The sequence below is a fragment of the Hemibagrus wyckioides genome, linkage group LG05, assembly GCF_019097595.1.
Source record: "Hemibagrus wyckioides isolate EC202008001 linkage group LG05, SWU_Hwy_1.0, whole genome shotgun sequence".
NCBI lineage: Eukaryota > Metazoa > Chordata > Actinopteri > Siluriformes > Bagridae > Hemibagrus > Hemibagrus wyckioides.
Window position 1 is genome coordinate 26,618,146 of NC_080714.1, and position 24,947 is coordinate 26,643,092.

The window sequence follows — 24,947 nt, forward strand, 5'->3', positions numbered from 1 at the left end:
TACAAATGGATAAAAATATGAGTCTACTGAATGAGTATCTATCTATCTATCTATCTATCTATCTATCTATCTATCTATCTATCTATCTATCTATCTATCTATCTATCTATCTATAATAAATTGCTGTGTAAGAGGAATAACACACTTCACCCCACAGTGTTGTTGATTTATTTTCCTTTAAAAACACAACCCCAAGATGTTTCTGAATAAATCTGGGGTGTGTGTGTGTGTGTGTGTGTGTGTTTAAATGCTAAGATGTTTTAAGACAGCAGGGTTTTTTTCTTACACTTGCGATCGATGTTGTCCGAGTTCACGTCAGGACTTTGGCACGCCTGAGTAACGTCGGGTATTTTTTTCCCGGAAGCCGCTCCAAGGGTGGTTCTGGCCCTGTGCTTTGGATCAATGTCCAGCTGATGAATGAATTTCTCTTTCTGCTTTCCCTTTCTTTTTCACTTCTCTTTTTCTTCTCTAATTAGTCCTGCCTTTATTCAGTTATGATGTTTAATTCGATATCTAGTAACGACAGTGTTTGTGCTGTGTTATTGCTGCCGTCATCTTTTTTTTCATCCTTTGTTTGCGCTGCATTTATACAAAAGGTTGCAATATAAGAAGAGCCAAGAAGTCTGTTTTCGGGCATCATCATCATCATCATCATTATTATTATTATTATTATTATTATTGTTATTATTCTTTTCTTTTTTTTTGTTGGTTACAATTTTTTATTTTATTTTATTTTATTTATTTTTTTTGTTTATTTTTTTATTTATATTTTAGATATTGAGATTTTTCTTCACAGCCCAATGTTTAATTTGTTGAGGAGGATGATGATGATGAGGGGGAGGATGAGGGGGAGGATGAGGAGGGGGAGGAGGAGGAGGATGAGGAGGAGGATGATGTCACAGTGTAATTCAAAGCTGACCAATAATCAACTTCACTCAATTATACAAACACAGTACAGGTGCACACAGTAGGCCTCATTCTCTCTCTCTCTCTCTCTCTCTCTCTCTCTCTCGCTCTCTCTGTCGCTCCTCTCTCTTTCTTTGTCTCTTTCTCTCTGTCTCCCTCCCTCAGTTTCTCTGTTTCTCTCTCTCTCTCTCTCTCTCTGTCGCTCCTCTCTCTTTCTTTGTCTCTTTCTCTCTGTCTCCCTCCCTCAGTTTCTCTGTGTTTCTGTCTCTCTCTATCTTTGTCTCTGTCTCTGTCACTCCTCTCTCTTTCTTTGTCTCTTTCTCTCTGTCTCCCTCCCTCAGTTTCTCTGTGTTTCTGTCTCTCTCTATCTTTGTCTCTGTCTCTGTCACTCCTCTCTCTTTCTTTGTCTCTGTCTCTCTCTCCCTCCCTCAGTCTTTCTCTCTGTCTATCGCTCTCTCCCTCTCTCTCTCTCTCTCTCTCTCTCTCTCTCTCTCTCTCTCTCTGAGTTGATCTGAAAACAATGATTAAATAATAATAATTAAATTGATTATTTGTCTGTGAGCCTGTCAGCATCCTGTCAGTCTGTTCAGGTGAGAATCACAGTGGTGTTATTAATTACAGTGTGCTGCCCTCTGCTGGCTGCATTGCAGCTAAACACGAGCCCACGAGCTCAAACATGGCCGCAAATCACCAGACAACTTCCTAAAAAATTTTAAATGCATGAGGTTTTCCCCAGGAACTTTCTAGATCCGGAATAAACAGGATTACAGCATCATCATTATCATGTTAAAACACTTTTATTCCACAGAGCTGCTGGATTCTCGGTCGTTTTTTCAGTCAGAAGGCATTGATTATTTATCTACAACAGCAGCTCTGTGGAATATAAATCACAGACTCTAATATAATAGCGTTTCTATAGCAACAGCTCATTCTAAAGCCAAGAATAAACAGATCAGGCAATTAAATGATTTATTTAATAAAGGAGAAGTTTATTTCACGTTTATATGAGGAGTCTTCAGTGTCAGTGCCTATTTGTCTGTCTGTCTGTCTGTCTCTATCTATCTATCTATCTATCTATCTATCTATCTATCTATCTATCTATCTATCTATCTGTCTGTCTGTCTGTCTGTCCATCCGATCCTGGACGCACTGGTGTAAGAAAATCATCTATTTCTGGTTACAGTAACTTCATCACTGATTATTTTCCTACAGCTGCACAACCTGAAGTATTATAATCATTACATAATGAATATTTGATGATATTATTACAGGTGTGTTTATAGCAGTGACTCTGCAGGGTTTTTTTCTTTCATAAGAAATGTCAGAATTCTAAAAGTCAGAAATTTCTGATCCGATCAGCAAGCAGGAAAAAAACGTAATCCGACATCATGTTAGAGGGAAACACATCCCCGAGTCTGAGGTAGAGGAAGAGTTCAGACACATTCAGGAGGTTTATTCTGGGAAGAGAAGGCTGTCTCTTCCAGTGCGAGTCACAAATGGCAAAGCTCTACACACACACACACACACACACACACACACCCAGCATGAAGCCTCAGAGACACCATCTGTTCAGACAGATATATTTTTACTCTCTCAGGCCACAGTGACCAATAATTCCCACAATGCACCAGTCCAGAACATGTGATGCTCAGCCCAGAGAAGACAAAAAACTGGCAGAACAACTGCATTAAAAAATAAAAAAAAATCAGAGAGGAAGTGGAAGCTGCTTATGTTATATTAAATGTTCTTTAACATGAAGTGCAAAAATATTGGCACCCTTTCAGAGAACAGGTGAAATGACTGACAGAAAGCTGACTCAAACTTTCAGAACTCTTTTAAAATTCTTTTAGCGGTTTATTTGGTCCATTTCCTGTTCTGTGTCGTCCTTAAACATCTCCATTTCTATTCAACTCAACACAAAAATGTTGCATGATACAGAATCTGATGAACTCTCAGCTGCTGTATTCTCCAGTCTGAGGATGTTGATTTCTGTCTGTCTGTCTGTCTGTCTGTCTGTCTGTCTGTCTGTCTGTCCGTCCGTCCGTCTATCTATCTATCTATCTATCTATCTATCTATCTATCTATCTATCTATCTATCTATCTATCTATCTGTCTATCATCTGTCTGTTTATCTATCTGTCTGTCTGTCTATCTATCTATCTATCTGTCTGTCTGTCTGTCTGTCTGTCTATCTGTCTATCTATCTATCTATCTGTCTGTCTGTCTGTCTGTCATCTGTCTGTTTATCTATCTACCTGTCTGTCTGTCCGTCCGTCCGTCCGTCCGTCCGTCCGTCCGTCCGTCCGTCCGTCCGTCCATCTATCTATCTATCTATCTATCTATCTATCTATCTATCTATCTATCTGTCTATCATCTGTCTGTTTATCTATCTGTCTGTCTGTCTATCTATCTATCTATCTGTCTGTCTGTCTGTCTGTCTGTCTGTCTGTCTATCTATCTATCTATCTATCTATCTGTCTGTCTGTCTGTCTGTCTGTCATCTGTCTGTTTATCTATCTATCTATCTATCTATCTATCTATCTATCTGTCTGTCTGTCTGTCTGTCTGTCTGTCTGTCTGTCTGTCTGTCTATCTATCTATCTATCTATCTATCTGTGAGGATGTTGATTTGTTTCGTATCAGTGCAGCTCTGGCTGTAGATCTGTCTGTAATCGTTTCTATAGCAACCGCTCATTTATAGAGATTTGCATGAAGATGTGCTCCATAAACTCTAGCATATAATAAATCATTTTTTATTGCACCTGAATGTGTTTGTATGAAACAAATCATCACCTGTCCTTGTTAATATGATGCAGTTTTATGTAAATAAAGTATTTAACTCATTTGACGGTCATGGAAGGAGTCTCCAGTGTCAGTTTTCTGACTTCAGGACAGACGAGTTTGCGCTTTTGGGGTGTCTTATTAACTTAAGAGAGAAATGAAAGGCTGCTGATGGAATGACTTTATAGCTGTTATTTACAGGAAATAACTGAACATTAAATGTGACTAAATGTGGATTTAGTCACAACATGTGAGGAATTAAAGCCTTGAGAATGTTTTGTTAAAATAAATTTAAAAAAATAATCCACATCAGTGTAGTAATAGTAACTCAGCCCCCCTCCATGTGTTTTATTGCTTAATTGTTACGTGGAATTTATTATTTTATTTATTTGCTTTTTTGTTTATTATTATAATAATCAATTAATTAACACTTATTTATTTATTAATTTATATGATTATAAATAAAGAAACAAATTAAAAAATTATTCATTTATTTATTTTGACTTGAAATATTTTGACTTGACATACAAATGTAAACAAAGTAAAGTGTTTTGCCTTTTAATCCAGGGGGAGGTTTTGTTTGTTTTTTTTATGTTATTTTGCAATAAATTAATTAATTTAATTTAATAATTAATTGATTGATTAATTTATTAATTAATTAAAATAAATGACCAATAGAGTTTTGCCTTTTAATCTAGGGTTTTTTTTATTTGTTTTTATGTTATTCTGCAAGAAAGAAAGAAAGAAAGAAAGAAAGAAAGAAAGAAAGAAAGAAAGAAAATCAAATCAAATCAAATCAAATCAAATCAAATCAAATCAAATCAAATGGCCAGTACAGTTTTGCCTTTTAATCTAGGTTTTTTGTTTGTTTGTTTTTTGTTATTTTGCAATAAATAAATAAATAAAATAAAAATAAATGACCACTAGAGTTTTGCCTTTTAATCTAAGGTTTTTTGTTTGTTTTCTTATCTTGCAATACATAAATAAATAAAATACATAAAAAATATATTAAATAAAATTAAAATTAACTAAAATTAAATAAAAATAAATAAAAACAAATGACCACTAGAGGGAGCCAGAGACACGTGAACGCGCGTGCACCAATATCGTATGTGAAATTTGAAACACGATGAAGTTGACTAAAATTCTAAAATGTGACTAAAATTCTCATTTCAAACCAAATTTTTTTTGGAACAAATGAAAGTAAATACGGTCTTCGGTCAGGATGAAATCTGATCTTTAATCTAATTTACGGTGTAAACCGCGTGGATCACGTGATTTCTTGGACCGGACGCAGCTGCCATGCTTTTGTGTTCGTGAGTCATTTCCTCAATCGTGTTTTTTTTACCTGGGACAGAGTGTGTGATCTTTCCAGCTCGAGTGAAAACACACACACACACACACACACACACACACACACAGCTCCACCTCGTATTGTTTAAAACAGAAACTGCTGTTTGTTCAAGGTTAAGAGACGTCACGTGATTTCGGCTCAGGTAACTGGCACGGGCTCGAGACGCTGGGATGGGAAACAGGCTCGTGGCCTTGAGAGAGAATAAAAAGTTTACCGACAGATGTGTCCTGAAAAGCTGAAAACTACTGCAGGATTTAGCAGAAAGCAGTAATAAAGCTTGTGGTTGTGTGATGAAGGTGTTTTATTCCTCTTACACGAGAGCACTCAGTAACACAGGATCCTTTTAAAACCCCTTTATAGCTTATAGACGTCTGTAAAAACACGTCAGTTCTCCTTCTCTCTTTCCTTATAGCAGCTATAAACACTCTCTCCCTCACCATTCTCTTCTCAAGTTTATAAATAGTCCCCTGGGTCCCAGTAACCCCCGGGGAACAGAATCCTGGGTGGTGTAGTTAGAGCTTTCACACTTCTCCTACTTTACACCCGGGTTAAACACTGAACCCTGGATCTCCATGACCTGATGTTTCACACCTCTACATTCCTAAACATCACCAAGCGTGACTGAATACACAGAGCACCAGACTGCTTTAAATAACGGCTTTCACATCAGAGGAAAAATATCTGTCTGTCTGCCTGCCTGTCTGTCTATCTATCTTTTTAGTCTGTCAGTCTATCTATCTATCTATCTATCTATCTATCTATCTGTCTGTCTATCTATCTAATACAGCACCAGACCGCTCTAAACAGCAGCTCGTCTCACGCTTTCACATCAGTGAGGAAAAATGTCGCTGTGTAAATCCTGTTTTTAAGCCTCCCGTATCGCACAAGGGCAAGAAAACAAAGACAAAAGAACAAAAAGTAAGAAAACTATTTTAAACTACTGTTCATACATGATGCAGGTTTTCTGTGACTGTAATAAGCACCTGATATAAAGATGAAGCCTTGTTGGGTCTAGCCATAATGTTCTACCACCACATCGGCTCAGACGGTTAACACCACGACACCGCAAAAACCCTGCTCCATAACCCCGCTTCTAAATGACACGTGTCCTCTACACCAGGGGACACAACCTTTTTGGTACCATGGACCGGTTTGATACTGGACAATTATTGGAGGGAGCTCTGCAACCCTACAGCTCAATGTTGGGAAAACAAGGAAACTGATAGTGGACTTTAGAATATCCAGAACCCCAGTTTCTCCTTTGTCTGTCCATGGTGAGAAAGTTAGAGATTGTTGAGGATTACAAATACCTGGGAGTCCATATGGACAACAAACTGGACTGGACACTAAACTCAACAGCGCTCTACCAGAAAGGTCAGAGCAGGTTGTACTTTCCGAGGAGGCTCGGGTCCTTCAACGTCTGCAGCACCGTACTGCGGATGTTCTACTGAGTCTGTGGTGGCTAGCGTCATTTTCTATGCAGTGGTCTGGACAAACTGTTCTTCTGTGCAAATAAACTGGACAAACTGGTCAGGAGGGCCATCATGTACAATACAACATATTACAACATGTGTGCAATATCACAGTTCAACACTATTATTTGTATTTATTACCTCTATTTTACGGTTTATATAACGGCGTATATATTTCTTTCTTTAGAGCAACTTGTAACATGGCAAAGGAATTTCCCCGTGGGATTAATGAAGTTCTTTGAATCCTGAATGTGTCCGTGTAATCGCAACACAAAAGCACAAACCCTCGTCTCAATCTTTTTGTACCTCTTCTGAACAGATTGTCTATCCTAGGGGACACAAAAACTTGAACACGAAGACCAGTGAGGCGAGCGGGTTTGTGGTTCAAAGCGTTTTATTGTTTCTTTTCATTAGAAAACAATACAAAATCCTGCAACAACATGTCATGTCTGGCTTCGAGTGAACTGAAATCAGCCACGTGGTACAGTAAAGTGCTTCTACGGTTTGCCATCGTCGTCGCCCCCCCGAGTGAGGAAACCCCGGGGCGGGCGGGTCATTTCAGGAAGTGGGCTTTCTCGGTTATACGAGAGAAGAGGAAAGGAAAGGAGAGGTCAGGGACAGTCCCAAAGAAGGACGCTCGCTCGGACATCCGAGAAATCCCGCTTGGTGGAAATAACCCTGCAGTTTGGATTTTTTTCCTCCCATGAGTCATTTGGGTTGTGGGTGGGGGGATAAAACAAAAAACATCAGAAAAATCAGACAGTGCTGAATACACAAGAGTTTTTCAACCTTCAGGTCACATTAGCATGAAAAACAATTGTACAGGGGGGGATAAAAGCATCTCAACCCTTATTGTACTAATAATAAAAAACGAAAAGTAATTAATAATTCACTTGGGAAATAAGGTTGAACTCCAACATCCCACTGCTACAAGTCCAGCTGTCAGAAACCGGGCTGATCCTCCAACCTTTTCTCACAACCAAACCAACGGAAATAAAGAAACGTCAGGATTTAAAAACTCATCCCCGACTCTTTGATATGAGGCAGTCGAACTTCTGAACGGGGGAAAAAATAGTAAAAAAGGTTTAAAGAAAGAGAGGCGGATCTCGTCACGGACGCTTGCGGGTGCCCGGATATGAGCCGTATATTATTATTTTTTTTTTCCTTAAATCTTTGAGAACGAAACCAAAGTCTCCGCAGTAAATAAAAACAGGACCAGGAGAATTACGCGGTTAAGTCGAGATAAATACTGAATCGACGCGAGGTCGAACCGATTCTCCGAACTGAAGCGATTGCCTTTATCTCACCAACAGCTTTGTGTCTGTGTATAAAGGTAGTTTCCCGAGCAAAATGTGAGAAAACCGCTGCATATACAATTCAAGTAAGTCTTACTATAAGACATAAAACCTCCACAAAAGATGCAAATGTAGAAATATATATATAAAAAAAATTACAATCAGTGTCCTATTCTCAACTAATAGGCTCGAGTGCCGTTTTTTTTTTATTTTTGTTTGTTTTTGGTGACCTACGAAAGGAAACGCGACACACCGGCGAGAGAGAGAGCGAGAGAGAGGAGCGGCGCTCGCTTAACATTCAACAGGATCATCATTTTTTTTTTATATATATATATATATATATATATATATATATATATATATATATATATATATATATATATATATATATATATATATATATATATATATATATATATATATATATATATATATATATATATATATATATATATAAACGTCGATGACGTCTTAATGCCTGACAACAGGTACAACCCATCAGACAAGTTCCATTAATCTACCAGATGTGGACACGTCTAAGACTCGTATGATGCACTTCCTTTTGCCGGATTTCCCTCCGGCACGATCCTGCGCTCCGTGTCACAACGTTATGTGGGATTAAACAAACAAAAATACACATGAAGCAAACTAACCTGAAGTACACAAAGTTACCAATAAGAAACGAGGTGGACAAATCGCTAACTAGGGGTTTTTTGAGTCATAGTGACTGGATAGAAAGCTCCGTAGACAAGCCAATATGTGACGTGACGTGAGGACGCTGCGTTTCTTCTGCAAGAAATGACTTGTTCTTGTAATTAATGCACTTATCGATCGACCTGGATCACACTTTAAAGCCTGGTCTCTTGGGGTTGTTTGTGAATTTAGGATTAGTCCACCTCAACACTGAAAGTAGTAAAATATTGCCTTTTTTCTTTCTCACTTCAATTTTGTTTACAAAATACAAAATAAAAATTGCTTTCACACGTCACGCATCTCCTCGAGACTTCTGCTCCAGCAACACATCACATGAATACTTAAGAGAGTTATTAAAAAAAAAAGTAAAATACAAAATAGTGGGGTGTGTGTGTGTGTTGGGGTGGGTGTGGGGGGGTAACTAAAGAAAAAAAATAAAAAGATCTGGTGTTTCACCTGAACATTTTGAACAGCACCTGCTTTGAAGATGAAGATACAATAACAGTAATAATAACAATAATAATAATAATAAAAAGCTTAAAACATCAGTGTGGCACAGTTTCAATATTCAAATGGAGTTATGCACAAAAACAAAAAAAAACTTCACACATATTCATACAGCTACTTTGCCTTGGAAGACTTTCTTCTTTATGTTTAAAGAAGATTTTCAGACTTGTTTTTTTTTCCTGGAATGCATTTCCATTTTTTTTTTCTTCCTTAACTTAATGACAAGAAAAACCTCCCCCCCCCGCCCTCTTAACGGGTCTTGAACTAATTTGGCAGCGTTTTTTTTTGTTATGCATCGCCGTACCATCAGACTGTGGCGTTGGTACCGAACTGAAGAGAAAGCCTTATTCCATGACCAGCTGCAGATCATTTAGTCACGTAAACAAACCTGTGCTTGAATAACCCCCCCCGCGCCCACCCCCCTGTGATCGTCCCGCCCCGTGTGCGCTTAAAGACTAAACCCCCCATTTGTGTTGTGCTGTATCTTGGATCTCCTCCTTACGGCTACACGTCTCTCCCGGAGTGGCGAGTTCACTCGGGTTTGGGTTGTGGAAGTTTCCTGTGTGCCGATTAAACCTTCACATCTTCAACGGAAGACAAGTCTGAGGCGGCTTTAAAATGTTTAAGGGAGAAAGGAAAGAAACTTAAGTAGGCTCCCAAGTTCACGAGGACGATCAGAGTTCTCAAAGTGCACTTTTGGAGAAAATGCGATCAGATATATTTTGCAAGAACTCTGGCACAGATTTGAACATATTTTTTTAAACCACCCCAAAAACATTAAGTGCTTTTCATTAATTTGGTAGAAGAGGCCAATCCCGAATAACAGACGCTGAGGTTAATGCTGTATACGATACACGTCTGGGGTTTTGTCTGCTGATGACAGGAATTCATTGGCTTGGGAACACTAATGGAGGCGAGGCGAGGCAAGGTGAGGTGAGGCACTGGCAGCACTGAAAGATCTCCCAAAAACTCTGACAGCATGAGTGACCAAGTCATTAGGAATTGCATAAAGCGTGCGAATCTTAGTACTGATGATGGGGATTGTCCGGACTCGTACACACGTACAGGAGGCGGAACGTTCCAGAATGAAGTCTTCTCGTTGAGAGAAAAAAAAAATTAAATTCACAGTGGATCCATTTGTAAAAGTGGAAGCAGCTGAGGAAAAGGGGGAGGGGTTTCTGTAGGTGTTGTAGTCCTTTGGTGTCTTAAGCGGCTGGCTTCAAAATGTTCTGCCTTTTTAAATTATTAAAAAGAAAAAAAAGAAAAAAAAAAGTTTGCGTATCACTCTGCTTATCGTATCTGCCCCGAACCCTGACGCAGGGCACTGACACAAGTGCTGGAGAAGCCTGAGGATGAACAAAGGAGGGAGCGACGCTGCGCCCGGGTTCGGGCCTCATTTTGCATACAGGAAATGCTTCACCCAAAAATTTTTTTTTTTTTAGACGATGTTTTCCTCTAATGAGGGAGAGATACGGATAGACAGAGGGATATGTAAACCAGGGGGCGGCAGAGACTTCGAAAAAATAAACACTTTTTTCCCCTCCACAACTGTCCAGCAGGTTGAGCGGAACTGAAATGTCTCTCAGGCGCAGTCCCCGATAAGGACCAGAGGTGCGAGGAGCTGGCTGAGCTCGGCAGCGGACACCGGCGCCCCCTTTATGGCGCTGCTCCTCTGCCTCCGTTTGGCCAGTTTGGAGTTGGATGGTGGCGAGAGACGCATGGAGCACGCGCCTGCCGTCACCACCTGAGGAGACGCCTCTTCCTGCCGCTGAGCGTCGAGGTCGTCCTGCTCGGCTAGCTGCCGGTTCACAGCCATCGCCTGTCCGGCGAAGAACGTCAGGTCCTTGGCGCTGCTGTTTCTGTGGGCACAGATGTGCGAGGTCACCACAAACACATACAGTAAAGTATTACAATTATCGTTAACGCTATAAACCATTCATGTAGGATTAGAAACAAAAACTTACCTCTGAGGCAAGATGGAGGCTGGGAAAGAATCAGGAGCACCCTGAGACGGAAGAAAGAAAACATTTAATCCATTACGTTACCAAATCCAAATGAAATGCTTCTATTGGCTGGACATTTTCCCCAATAAGAGTCTTCTTGTATTGACTAATTCTTATAATTACACCTAAACTGGACTGGTTAAGCCAGTCCTTACAGAGAGAGACAGAGACAAAGAAGTCTGGACCCTTACCCCTTGTACCCACGGGTGCTGAAGAACCTGAGCGGCACTGAGACGGTTCTTTGCGTCCCGGACCAACAGTCTGGAGATGAGGTCTTTGGCACCCCAGGAGATATGAGCCCACTCTTTCTCAGGAAACTCGTATTTGCCCTCCTGGATACTCTCAAACAGTGTGTTCTGAGAGAACAAGAAACTGATTATTATTTCTGATAACTGATCATTAATATGCAAACTGAAACTTAAAACAAACAGACTGAGCATTTTTTCAAAGGCATCACTGAAACTATGTTTGCTGTATGTCTAGATACACTTTTAATAGCTACAAACAGCAGCTTTAACAATTTAAAACATTAAACGCTTGCACTAAGGTGGACGTACTTGGCAGGCATGGCAAGGCTCCCCATTCTCCCAGCCACAGTCGCTTCCACAGCGGCCCACGAAGGGAGGATAGCCACTCAGCATGATGTACAGGATGACTCCCAGGCTCCACAGATCGCAGCGTTTATCGTAGATGGTAGCTTCCTCGTTAAATGCCTCCACCACCTCGGGCGCCATGTATTCGGCAGAACCGCACTGCGAAAGACAAAAAGAAAAACACGTTGGCCATTGGTCACTGTATGGGATTAAAGTAAACGGTCCTCACCCGGCGTCATAAGGAAAAGTCGGTTATGTGTAGGTGCGGAGTGGCACAGGAGAAAAGATCAAGTAAGTAAAGAGGGAGTTAAACACCAGCTGCTTTACAAGTGTGTTTGTATGAAGACGGAGGTCATGTGCTTGTGGGAGAGACCGTGTGACTGTCACATGGCAGATAATGAACGAGATTAGAGATAAGCCACAGGTATGAGATCACAGCAAACAGAAAAACATGAATGATTAAATCACACAGGCTCAGGGATTGGTATGGACTTTGTATGAAAAGAATAAAATGCTTCAGGGGAGTGCAGTCGGAGGAAAATAATCCACGACAGGCTGCGGTGTTGACCAAGATGTTACTATGGCAACAGTAACCCCTGTGCACACAGACCGAAAACGATAGAATGATACAGATGCAGAAAGAGTTACACTCATGGCTGAGGTTGGTTGAGTCATGGAAATTTTTTGAAAACTCAGCGCAGTGTTCGCTCTGTAAGTCTCTGCAAAACGCCTCCGTTCTGAAACTAGGCCAAATGCCCAGGAAGGGAAAAGAGGATTGAGTGTCCCAGAAAACCATCGCTCAACACCTCTTACACAACACCACACACCCACACCGCATAAACAAAAAGCACAACCACACAGACACGCTTTATATATAAATACATACAAATACCCCAACAGAAAGCCATGCAGTCATCGGGTTCAGTGGACCAGAAGAACAAAAGATAATCCTTCACAAGCTGCAAGGCTTTTCTGTGTCAGTCCGGTTAGATTTTTCCTCTACCAGCATTTTTTTTTTAAGACCGCATTAAGCTTCCGTAATTATGAAATCCGGGCTGGGGTTATGGTTGCAAAATTCGTTTTTCTTAAAGACTAGTAATCCAAGGGAATTTCTAGGTTAAAGTCTGATCAGCTTCAGAAGTTCTTCAGCTTAACAAGGTTACTAAGGTGCTTTAGGAGATCGTACACTGCAGCAAACAATGCTGAAAACAAGTCTGATACTTTTCAGCTCGCTGTGGCATATGTTTGCTTTGTTTTGGTTTTTGAGGGCTGACGTTCTTCTCCTGGCGTGTTTGCGCAGGCAGCAGGCTCCTTTTGTCCTCCTTGAACGCAGCTGTCGTACCGCTCCGCCCCACTGAGCCTTCACGCAATGCACTTTCGCAGTGCAGGAATTCAGGAGCTGCAGACAAAAGCTTGGCTGTTCTGAATCGCTCCCCTCCTCCTCCCCCTCCTCCTCCGCCTGCCTGCTCGCCATTGCTGAACACCCCCACATTCAGGTCGCCTCTTAACAGCCTCTTTATCAGGGGTCAGACAAAAGACACGCCCTGAGCTGCTCCAGATGACTGTGTAAATAATGCTGCTCGCTAGCCGGCACAAATGGAAAATTCCTCAATTAGCAGGCATTTTTTGTTTCTCTTTGTTGGCGGTGTCTACAGAGCGGAGATATGGGTGCTCTCTCTAATAGCAGGAGATGAGAGGAGAGGAGGAGGGAGATAAGATGAAAACCTGCACTGCAGATTTTCTCTTACTGTAGGAGCTTGATGCGAAATTAGCAAAGCCTTGCATCAGGCACTTCCTTGGGTGGGGGGTGGGGGGGAATTACGCCACATGGGAGACTGATAGCTGACAGATGCAGACTTGTTTGCAAACTAAACGTGGGGTTTTCCTGGCCATGTGACAAGGAAGTGGCTTCTCAGCTGGCAGGGTGTTTCGGTCTGTGGCTCGGTTTTGCATCAGCCGCTCATGCCCAAGCAGGTCACATGTAAGCCAGGTTTTAAAATTCCCCTGTGTGTGTGTGTGTGTGTGTGTGAGAGTGTGTGTGTGTGTGTGTGTGTGTGTGTGAGTGTGTGTGTGTGTGAGTGTGTGTGTGTGTGTGTGTGTGAGTGAGTGTGAGAGTTTACAGCGGTGTGGTGGTATACATGCTCAGCAGTAAGCTATGCAAAGCCCAGGCACTTCTCAGAAAACAAGCCCACATACTTAACAGGAAGTATACATAGACTGCATTGGTTAAACCAACAATTTCCTTAAAAAATACTGCAGATGCTAAACCTTGACACGTTTACATGCAGGAATGAAAAATCAACGAAGATGAACCTCATGATAAAGCCTAAACAAAACAAGCAGACTGCATGTTCAACACTTCAGCACTTGGCTCCTCCTATCCAGCTCGCCCTCACATTCCACCAGCCAATCGCAACCCAGTTGCTATGCTTGAGAAGTGGAGAGACTCAAAGAACCTCCTGTAATGTCTGACCTCACTGCCGGTCTTTACCACAAAAGCAAAACACAACAAAAAAGAGAAATGAAAATGCTAAAGCACGAAGGGACAGGCCGAGGCATGAGGGGGAAAAGTAAACAGTCTTCCAAGGAACCCACTTCCTTAAACTTTACTGGAATTATTTTTATTTCCTGTTTAAGACTTGTATTACACAGTGTTCTTACAATCAAGGACTAACGAAGGATCTGTTCCCTGGAATGATAAAAATCCAAACTGGAAACAAATCTTCAAAGGACCTGAAACAAAAAACTTTGTGAAACCTGGTGTGCAGCGTTTGATTAAAGAGACATCTCTGGCATGAGAGCTGCAGCTAGCTCTAACTGGATATACAACTTTTGTGAAATGGGCCACGCTTCAGTGATGCACACGTTAAACACGTGAAAAGCTCTCTCTGCCCGTTTCCCACTCTACCCCACAAACAGTCTGGACACTTTCAAAGAGACACGCAGGAGCCTAGTTCAACTCGGGTTACACCAAACGCCCCCAGGGGAAACATTTCACTACACACCACCTACTGTTTCTCCTTCACCTGTTGTCATCCGTCCCATTTCACTTATTCTCACATGTGTAATAAGGCACGACTGAAAGGTTTGCAGGGTCAATACTAAACACAATCCATAAACGGAGATGAATTCTAAACCAAATTCTGATCACTGGATATATCCTGGAGCAGATAACTTCTTTATCAAACCCCAGCCCTGAATGTTTGTCTCACTCAGAGGCACGCCTGAATTCAAAAACATTCCCGTCAGCTATAAATCCAGGCCTTGACCTCACAGACAAGCTTCTTTCTCACCAATGGGAACAAGCCGTTCAGCTGACACCACCCGTGCTTATCCAATAGCGTGGCGGGAGGGGACTGGATGATAAGAGCGCCACTGTAAAAACATCTGGCTTATCTATGCAAGAACGTCAAAACAGTCCTTATCTGCTCATAACCTTCCTAATAATGCACGCTTCACCAGTGTAAGCATGGCTTGGATAGGGTCTTCTTGAGTTATTTGTTTATTGTGACACACACACTTACATACCGGTGTGAGAAGCTCTGGGGTCGAGATGGGAGAGCTGTCACTGTTCAGTTTGATTCCACTGCCCAGGTCGAAATCACAAATTTTCACGGGTGAAATCTGAAATGCAGATAGAAACTTGTCATTTTGTCATCCTGACCGCACAAGCTGTCTGTCAAGCTTGCAATTATTGATGCTGTTTCTTATAGAAAGTCTGTATTTCTGGTCTAATTCAAGATTTGTTGAGAATGTGAGCACAAAAACAAACAAAAAGTCAAAAACTCACCCTGTCTTGATGTTCACACAAGATGTTTTCAGGCTTGAGGTCTCTGTGGGCCATTCCTAGAGAACACACACACACACGGGTCATGCGTATAGATATTAGAGATCAGTTCCCCGGGGTTTTCGAGGATGACAAAGGAGCAACAGAGTAAAAGTATGTTTCCAATACACAGTGTTGCCAAGAGCTGCTATAAATAGACAATCATACAAATGTCCTCCGGGCGAAGACAAAACATGAGACCCTTTGCCTTCTCAAAAGGCTTCTCAGAACATCTTTCAAGGAAGCGATATGAAACACCGAAATGCGATCAGGCTACGAGTTGAAATCCCATCCTCCCACACCCTAGCTACCTCCCCCCCTCCCCACCACCACCACCTTTGCCACCTTCCTAAAGGAACTATTCCCGCTAAGGAACTTGCACTATAATTACACAGTGCAAGTATAGTCCATGATGTCATTCTGCGATTTAAACACACGAACCCACTGACCTTTGTTGTGCAGAAAGTCCAGAGCGCTTGCGATGTCCTGCACCACAATGCTCGCTTCCTGTTCACTGAAGTGTCTCCTTCTGTGAATGTGATTCAAGACGGAGCCTGGAGGTGGAGGAGGGAAGCATGCACACCATTAACTCCACAGCTCACTTCATTTTATTACAAACAGGAACAGCATATTTGCTTTTCTGTAAAAGCTAACACTTGTACATACCTCCCCTCAACTTCTCAAACACCAGATAAAACTTATCCTCTTCCTCAAAAAACTCCACAAGCTCCAGGATGTTTCTACAGGGAGACAGGATAAAGGAGCTCAAACTCATCCATGAACACAAAAAGGTGGTTTGTAAAGGTATACATGCAGAGCCTTTACTACAGGGTCTATCCAAGGGGCAAGCGCAAGCAGATACCTGATGCTTTTCTCACAGGGTCAGTTTACACTGTAGAAATTGTGACTCTCATGCATAATATCTTAATCATTACAATATTTTATACAAAGCACAAAGTCTGGCAAATTAAAGCCAAGCCTCAGTTTGCATTGGCAATGATTGAAGGTTTCATTACCTGTGGCCCTGGCACTGATACAGCATTTCCACCTCCCTGAATACACGGCTCCGACTATGTCCTGGTCTCTTCTCTATGATCTACAAAACAGAAAAAAAAAAAAGATCAACAATTTAACGTAGCTCTTGTCCACACGATCATCACTCGAAAGTCTCTGCAACAGCTGTGAATGTTGCCCCGCACACCTAAATATATCCTAACCCATATTCCAGCCCCAGGATGCCCATGACATTGCAAACACAAAGCCCTCGCAATGTTCACGAGTCAAATTCCATCGACAATGAAAGCACATCAGAATCAGAATGAGCTAAATTCAGCCTGGAGTTTATGGAGAGCTCAAATTGGCTGTTGACAGTAAATTGCGCTCCCTCTCCCAGGCCCCTCATTGACCCCTCTGTCATGTGGTGCAGGCTGGACGTGACTGGATTAGCGGTGCTAGTGAGAGAGAAGCAGCACACAATGTCAGTCCTGGATTAGAGCCTGGTGTTAAGGCCAGCTCTGCATTCCCCTATGAACCACTGTGCGCCTGAGTCAGCAACCTCCGAACAGAAGCCACACAAACCCGTGCTCACCAAAGTGACTACAGATCTGAAGACTTCAGATGTGGGGAGTGAAATCCATCAGACTTTTTGGTTTTCCATTGTTCAGAGTTATAAAAAGGTCACAAAAGAGAAGTTTATACCACAGCGCTGCTGAATTCCAGAAACTGATCGCCCAGAATCTAACTTATTCATCGGAACGTCTACAACGGAAGTGCCGGAGACCAGGATCAGTAATAGAGAAGTTTTTTTTATTAAACATTTATGGAAGGAGTCTCCAGTCTCAGTGCTTTGTAACAGATTTTGTCATTAGGTTCAAAACAAATAATGCAGTTTATATATTTACACAATATAAAGGATGACATATGTTTTTAGTATTCTCCATAACGTTAACTAAACGTTCAAAAAATGATCATACATCTTTTTTTATTTCAAATTGTAATCCTTGACAAAGTGATGTCGTATAAAAACAACAACACTTCCAAAGGTGCTGTTATTGTAAAAGAATCAGATCACAGGAACTTTGTTTTGTTCATCACACCACCATGCTGTTGATTAGTTTCCTACAACATCACACGCCCCAAGTGTTTCCTTCCTTAATTAGTGGATGGACCGCACCATAAATCCTCACCCTAGCCTAGAATGATTGCACTAATGGAGCCAGACTAAGTGTGTAAAATAAGCCAGGCCTGTAAACATGAAGGCCAGAAGAAGTGCAATCACTGAAGGCGTGCACAACTGAGAGGAAGGAGGGGGTGCAACTCAGGAAGGCTGGCTAGTGGGCTGCTTTCGCTCAGCTCTTTTGTTCACGCTCGGATATCGACACCAACCCCCCTCGAAGCCCAGACCTTAGGGAGGGGGTGGGGTGACCATGACATCTGGTCTCAATTTACAAAGCCCCTTCCCACCCAAAAAACGGCCCTGATGGAGATAACGAGCCACGACTCCCCCGCGGGACAACAAAGCCCTGCAGGCAGACAGCGTTGCAGAAGTAAGAATGCAGCCTTGTCTTCCAGAAACACCCCCATCGGATAAAAATACCCACTGCTGGTAGTATCTACATTAACCTTTTCATGGATAAAATCATTTCATCATTAAACAAAATGTAACAAATGCAAACAAAACCTTTGAGCACACCCCACAAGCACGTGCTCCGAAAATCAAAACAACCACAGCGTTGCTCAACACCCCACTTCCGCACAATGTGTTTGACCACGGGAAAAAAAGAAAAAAATATCACGAGGTACGCCTCAGGCATATAACGTTTATTTTTGAGGCCACGCCTTACGTTCTACAGCTCATGATCGAGAAAGCGAGTAAACATTTCAGGACGCAACCTCAGACCGCCCCCTCCCGCTCTTCCTCCACTGATGTGTGTTTTGGCAGACATACCAGAAGAGAACACAATGTTCCCGCCACTGCCTGGCTAGCTGACCAATGGCAGAACAGAACGGAGGAGGATGTGGGCCTCCCGGTGTTCCGATTGGATGCCTTAACGGATGATCTAACAAAAACAGGATGGGGGAGCTACTTTGCTGAGCCAGCACTGAGCATGCAGCAACAGTGCAACAGTTCAGCATGCACATCCCCTTTTTACTAAACACAACCCACTGAGAGTACGACAATCAAAGGGCTGCCTATCAAGTCCTTTTAATCTCGACTTAATATTTAACTTTAAGGGTTAGATAACACACAGCCACAATCTAGGAAGAACATACAGAACCAGTAAATACCTTTATGTTCCTGTGACTCGTACACAGAGCTCTCGTTAAACGTCAAGCAGCTTCACAGAAATGCGGATGTTATATACCTAATTAACAAGCCAGAGGCGGCGGCGACGAACAGCTCGTGCCCTGCAGGTGTTCAGAAATGTAACGCGCTCACGATAAACTGCAGTCGTGTGCAGACGGCAGCTCGGTTTCCAATAACCTGTTTTCCCAGAACTGGCACAAGTGCAAAAGGGTAATCCCGTTCAAAACAACACAGGAGCACCAGATTTTAACTGACGTTGTTGACATGACACACAACACACACGCACACGATTTCGCTTACGAGCATCCGTTCTTTTAATCTCCGAGAATTTCATTCTGAAACGTAAAGAGACAGGAAGCGTGTCTCTTACCTTCACAGCGTATTCCTTCTGCGTAATTTGGCTGATGCATGTTTGCACTTTTGCATAAGCTCCCTCTCCCAACAATTCGTCCTGTAGCTTATAGACATCTGAATGGAGAAAGGTAAAGGAATTTCTATTAATGGGAATGAATGTTTATTAAATTCCTTCCTCCATTACAAAAAAATACTTATTCAGTTTCACGTGCAACACACAGTATACAGCTCTGTACAAAGAAGCAAACATGGTACAAATGGTATGGTGTCTAAACTATAAACTCTACACACCGTATCAGCAAAATCAAGAGAGTCTGAATCACCGCAATTACAAATACAAGATGAGTGTGATGCAGTTAAATACCAAGATTAGGTAAACCATGATAACATGACCAAACATCAAAATATAAACCACCACACTCACCCTCGAACCGTCCAGAGAAGCTGTCCGTCGCCCTGCACCTCTTTTTCTTCTTGTTTCGCTTCTTGGCGTCGGGAATGTCAATGGGCTGGCTGGATGGCATGTCTTCATATCGGACGGGAAGAAAGAGAAAACTGTCATGAGTGAAGAAACTCACTTTGAAGCGGGCTTAAAACACAGGCAGATGGGAGACAGAGGCTTAACTATAAAGTGCCTGAGCTTGGACTCTTTACAGTAAACAACCCGAGTGTGGAGGGTGTCCCACATCACAGGAATACCTCTACAAAATTGCTGTACGCGTGTGTGGTGTGCTTTTGGACGCAGATAACCATCGGCAAGCCAAAAAGAGACCTTAAGCACTGCCAGAGGTTTGTGTAAATGCTGGTTTAACGTTGTGAATGTAAACCCACAGAGCCAAAGCATGTTCGAGACAAAATCAAGGACATCAGGAAGGGGGTCTCATACTCACCAGGGCGAGTGGAGCAATCATAATTAAAGGCGGAATCGTGAATGTGGGATCCGGTTTTGGAGAATTCGTCCGTTTCGAAAGGATTTTGGCCCTGGGATGTGTAAAACGCTACATTTTAGACAAACTATGTTTTTGTACTCTAAACAGTAATTAATGTGTAATTGATATGAAAACGGTTATTAATGTTTAATCTGTGCGTAATTATCCACAATTTCCATTACATGTTTCTCTGCAAACATCCTCACACTTAGGACTGAGAAGCAAGTGTGGGCGTCAAACACACCTTGAAAGAGCGATGGAATCCGGTAACGGCTGCGTTCTTGTTCTGCACCATTTTGCTTCCTGATTCGGTGACTTTTTTTTCCCCCGATTGGATCAGTGGCTTCCGGCAACAACGGTTCGTTTAGCTGGAGTGAATAGCCTCACTTCGCTAATCCGATGTCTGGTGACTGCGGTGCTTTAAACGGGAAACCTGAAAGAGACATATGCTGTTGAATGTACAGTACAGGACATCAATCATGGCTCCGATGTGACCGCTGGGATCTCAAAGCCGGAGGAGCAGAAATAAGTTTCTGGCTGCGTGCCAACATGGCAGCAAAGTGATACGGGTGCCAAGAATAACATCCAGACTATCTGGAATAAATGATGAGTTCATGATTATACAGTACCGTGCAAAAACATCCATAAATCAATCTTCTCTGTCTCGCTCTCTCTCCCGTGTCTCGTCTTCACATTGTTTAAACTTTGAACTCATGAATAATAATCAGTCAATCAACACTTAATTAGCAAGATCTCTATCCTATCTAGCCAAAAAAAGTACTCCCTGCTGTGATGAATGATGGTGTATTAATCTCCAGGATTAATACATTAGATTTCAAATCCAAGTTCAATTCTTCCAGGAAACTCGCCGACATTATTTTAAAGATCATTAACTGCTGGTGATGTCCATTACAAAATCAATCAGAGAATAGAAAGAAATGCCTTCGACCCATTCAACCGCTGCATGCTTTCAATCTTCGGGAGACATTCCATTCCACATGTCCAATACAATTCCCAATTACAAGTCTGGAAAAAATGAATTCCATCAAAACCTCGGACTTTTTTCCATACCTGCTCAAATCTGGACTGAGATGCGTGTATTGGCTGAATAATCAAAGAATACCTTATGAACGATAAGTTCCTCTATGATTTATCAATATTATTTGATTAGCTAAACCTAATCAGCGTCGAAAAGGAAAATTCTGGAAAATTAGCCCAGATGCAATAACACTTAGCATTACAAGACCGAGCTAGCAAAGGCACGTAATAAAAAACACAACATTTGCAGAAATACAATGCTTGATTTATTAATAGATCTCGTTACGTTGACTAACACTTATTTTGTAAAAAAAAAAAAAAAAAAAAAAAAAAAACCAACACTTAGAGTTAATACATAATAGAAATACATTAAGCTGTCGTCTAGTGCTGGATCCGAATCCCAAATCGTACGCTAAGTGCACTACATAGGTGACATACAGCTATTATGTTACGCTCGATGTAGTGCACTTGTGTAGTGAGTCAATATCGGATTGGGATTCACCCATTTCTAAACGTCCGTTAGCTGCCGTTGAAAGAGAAATAACTAGAAATAAAAGAATTAAAAACTTGTCCTTGGACTATAGATTTCAGAAACGCAAAATACACATAATAAACCCTTTTAAAAACAAACTTTTAGAGACAACACAAATGACTAACTTTGCTTTGTGCGCTACCGCGACTCGCTATCGCTATTGTTTACACAGGCAAAGCGCTACAATGCTAAATAATCAAAACACTCGGAACATAGACATTTATATATAAAAAATAATAATAACAATCAGAAAAAAACGTGCTTACCCCGTTGAATTGAATTTATAGCTCCAGTATGATTGCCGTTGTGCGACCCCTCTGTTGTTGGTGTGGCCGTGGACCGGATGGTGTTCTACTGAGTGGAAGATACAAAGACCTGCGGGATGGGTTTTATATAATTTCGCTGCCGCGTGAGCCCCGCCCCTTGTTCGCTGTAAACCCCGCCCATCGGGTGAGAACACACGCTGCACATACACAGTGACGTTTTCTGTTTGGGGCGGAATACAGGCTGCCTTTATCGCGTTTCTATTTATTTATTTAAAAATATATAAACTAAAATAAGTACGAACCTAATAAAACATATTTATCAAGCGACCAAAAGTAAAATCTTGGTTTTTTCCCCCCGAAACTCAAATTTAGACGTACAGTAAAGGTGCACTTCCGCTATAGATTACAGTAAGAGAGCTCATGTCTGATGCAAGTTTCTGCAATAACACACACTGATGTCATCCATCCATCCATCCATCCATCCATCCATAGCATGATTACTGAGCACAGAGTCAGCCTGAGAGAAACTGAGTCATGATGCTATTCAGATAACCCCTAGTTATAAAGCTGTGCACTCTGCTTGCTAATATAGAAAGAATATTTTCTCAAATCAAGTGAGCTACATGTTATAAATACTCTGTTAAAGGTTTTGTTTACACGTCGGAAGATATCCAGAACATAATAAAATATTAGTTAATCCATGGTGAGAAAAGCCGTTCGGGAAAATGCTTGTTTGTGTTGGGACACGCCTCCTGTCAATCATTTTATAGACACTCCAGGGTCCACTATAGGTCAGGTGGGCGGGGCTTCTTGAACATGTTAGCGTAATCGATCCACCAGACTGTTAGAGACCTAATCTTTAAAAAAACAAAAACTAAACTAATCTACACTAATCTTACCTAATGCACCTTTAATTATTAAACAACTTTCTGAAACGAGACCAAAAACTAATTGAAAACTGAGCCAGAATTCTAAGGCATATATGTACAAGTAAATATACTGATAATCTACACAACTATTTGCATAACCTTTAGGTTTAGATTAGTTAGTGTTTACAGCTGAGACTTCACTACAAGTAACAAAAACATAGGAGTCCCTCAAGGTCCCAGGTTTGGGACCGTCACAATGTTATGTTAGCCAGGATCATTCACATACATATTTCACAGCTCCATATTTCTGAAAGTGATAAATGATAGTGAGAACCTTAGGTTAAATAGGTTAAACTTCTAGCACCTGACTCTTGTAGATCTTTTATTGACTGTTTAAAGGACTGTTTTGGTGCGTTATCATTATCTAACGATAAACCAGAAATCGCTGCTGTTATTGGAGTCCTTATCTGTGAAGGTTAAAAATTGCGTAAAAAAAACAGGGAGCAGTGTGGTCAGCTTTAAGAGCCGCAGTGGGAATGTTTGCAAAAAGGGTTAGGAATATATCTCCAGTCTGTGATATTCCCTCAGCAAATGATAGTGAGAAATGCTGGTTTTACAGAAACACTGGTTAATCTGGTTTAGCAAAGCGCTCTGTTTCTAGATTACATCACATGCAAAATGCTGTGAATAAGCAAACGCATTACACCTGATGTTTAAATGATGTAATAGGCCAGCAAGATGATTAGCCTGTAGCTCTGACACATTTTTAATGAATTCCTCTGTACATAATCATTATTTATGGTAGAGTTAGTATTTATGGTGGAGTTAATGGTAGGCCTCCTCAGATTCCGAACATAATTTTTATCGTAGCAGATTTAGTGATATCTACAAATATCATATTGTTGCCTCCTGAAATGTGAACACAAAATTTGTATTGTGTTTAGCCTGAGATTCACTTTGTCTTACAGGATGTGTCCAGATTTAATTGTTAAATTTGAACTTCTCCGAATAGAAATACTGAGGGGGGTACAAACTTTTGCACTCAGATGTGTGTGATTAGTGTGTTTTATTATGGATCAATTTCTTCTTTTGCTTTTGAGAGAAAAGTCTGTTCTATAACAAGAACGATGTCCCGTGTCGATGACCTCCAGTGGTTTCACGTGATGGATCAATACGGTTCCCGGTGCTTCTAGGAAGCGTAGACAGGAACTCACCCTCGCACATTCTGGACTCTGGAAGGTTTTTGTAGTTTGCCGAGAGTGAACGAGCGAGGCGCTGCACACTCTCTCACGACAGTGTTAATGAAATATCTCTCTGTTGTGATCCCTGTTCTTCGAAAGAGCCGTTCCATGAAACAATCGCCTTGGGCTAAAAAGTTAAGCTTGGCGTTTTCGGGTTGTTTGTGCACTGTGTGAAATTTAATCAGACACAGTAAGAGCAACGTGCTGCATGTGACTGCATGAAAGATGAGAGAAAGATCTTGAGGCTCTCTGCTTACAAGCGGCTTAGAGGTTTTTTTCCATCTCGAGCCGTCCAGCAAATCCTGCGTTCTCCCTCCCTTACCGTGTAAGGGCACTTAATAAAGTGGAATCTTACGACTCTCTCTTTTACTCCCTCTCTCCCTCTCCCTCTCTCTCTCTCCTGACCTACAGACTCACTTCTGAAAACAGCAGCAGACATTGCGAAAGCCTTGCCTGCTGCTTGGGAGGGAGAAGCACATGATGCAATTCCTGGTGGTGTTGACAACAAGCCGTGTTCTGAGGCAGGCGAGGGTTACTCGAGGGCCAGCATGAGCACAACGTCGTAAAAAAAAAGGCCCGATGCGGCACTCGGACTCACCCGCCGCCTGGAATGTGCTTTCCAAAATCAATAGCGGAGCACGCCCGGCTGACGCCTGCCACACAAATACGGCCTCTGATTGGCTGGGGTGTGTAGGTGTTCCGTTGAGTTCCTACATGTTGACAGTGTGTGTATGTGTACCTTGAGTTATGTGAAAGAGGCATGCATCTTCACAGTTGTGTTCATTTTCACACGTATGTTCTGTACGCTTGAATCAGTCCTCGGTCCCAGGTGCATTGTGGGTGGGAACAGGACACGGATATGTAGAGGGACTGAGTGGGATTTTTGAATGCATGACACTAAGGGATTGTTACCTTTATAAAATATAACTGAAGATTTTGGGGAAAGTAACAAACAATTAGGAAGCCAAACTCCATTTAACA

At 41.7% G+C, this 24,947-nt stretch overlaps 1 protein-coding gene across 2 annotated transcripts; it reads right to left on the reverse strand.

Annotated features, from left to right (window-relative positions):
- Positions 1-8,218: 8,218 nt before the first annotated feature.
- Positions 8,219-22,014, reverse strand: mknk2b (MAPK interacting serine/threonine kinase 2b). 2 transcript variants are annotated; one of them, XM_058390603.1, is made up of 14 exons: positions 21,857-22,014; positions 20,265-20,453; positions 19,982-20,072; positions 19,516-19,617; positions 19,108-19,205; positions 16,447-16,526; positions 16,097-16,170; positions 15,880-15,984; positions 15,395-15,450; positions 15,133-15,228; positions 11,569-11,763; positions 11,203-11,367; positions 10,973-11,013; positions 8,219-10,867 (listed from the first exon to the last, which is right to left on the reverse strand). In XM_058390603.1, the coding sequence occupies exons 2-14, from the start codon at positions 20,313-20,315 to the stop codon at positions 10,591-10,593; spliced, it is 1,431 nt and encodes a 476-aa protein (XP_058246586.1). In that variant the 5' UTR covers positions 20,316-20,453; positions 21,857-22,014; the 3' UTR covers positions 8,219-10,590. The 2 variants fall into 2 exon arrangements, with proteins under 2 accessions (XP_058246586.1, XP_058246587.1); XM_058390604.1 differs by lacking the exon at positions 19,982-20,072.
- Positions 22,015-24,947: the final 2,933 nt, after the last annotated feature.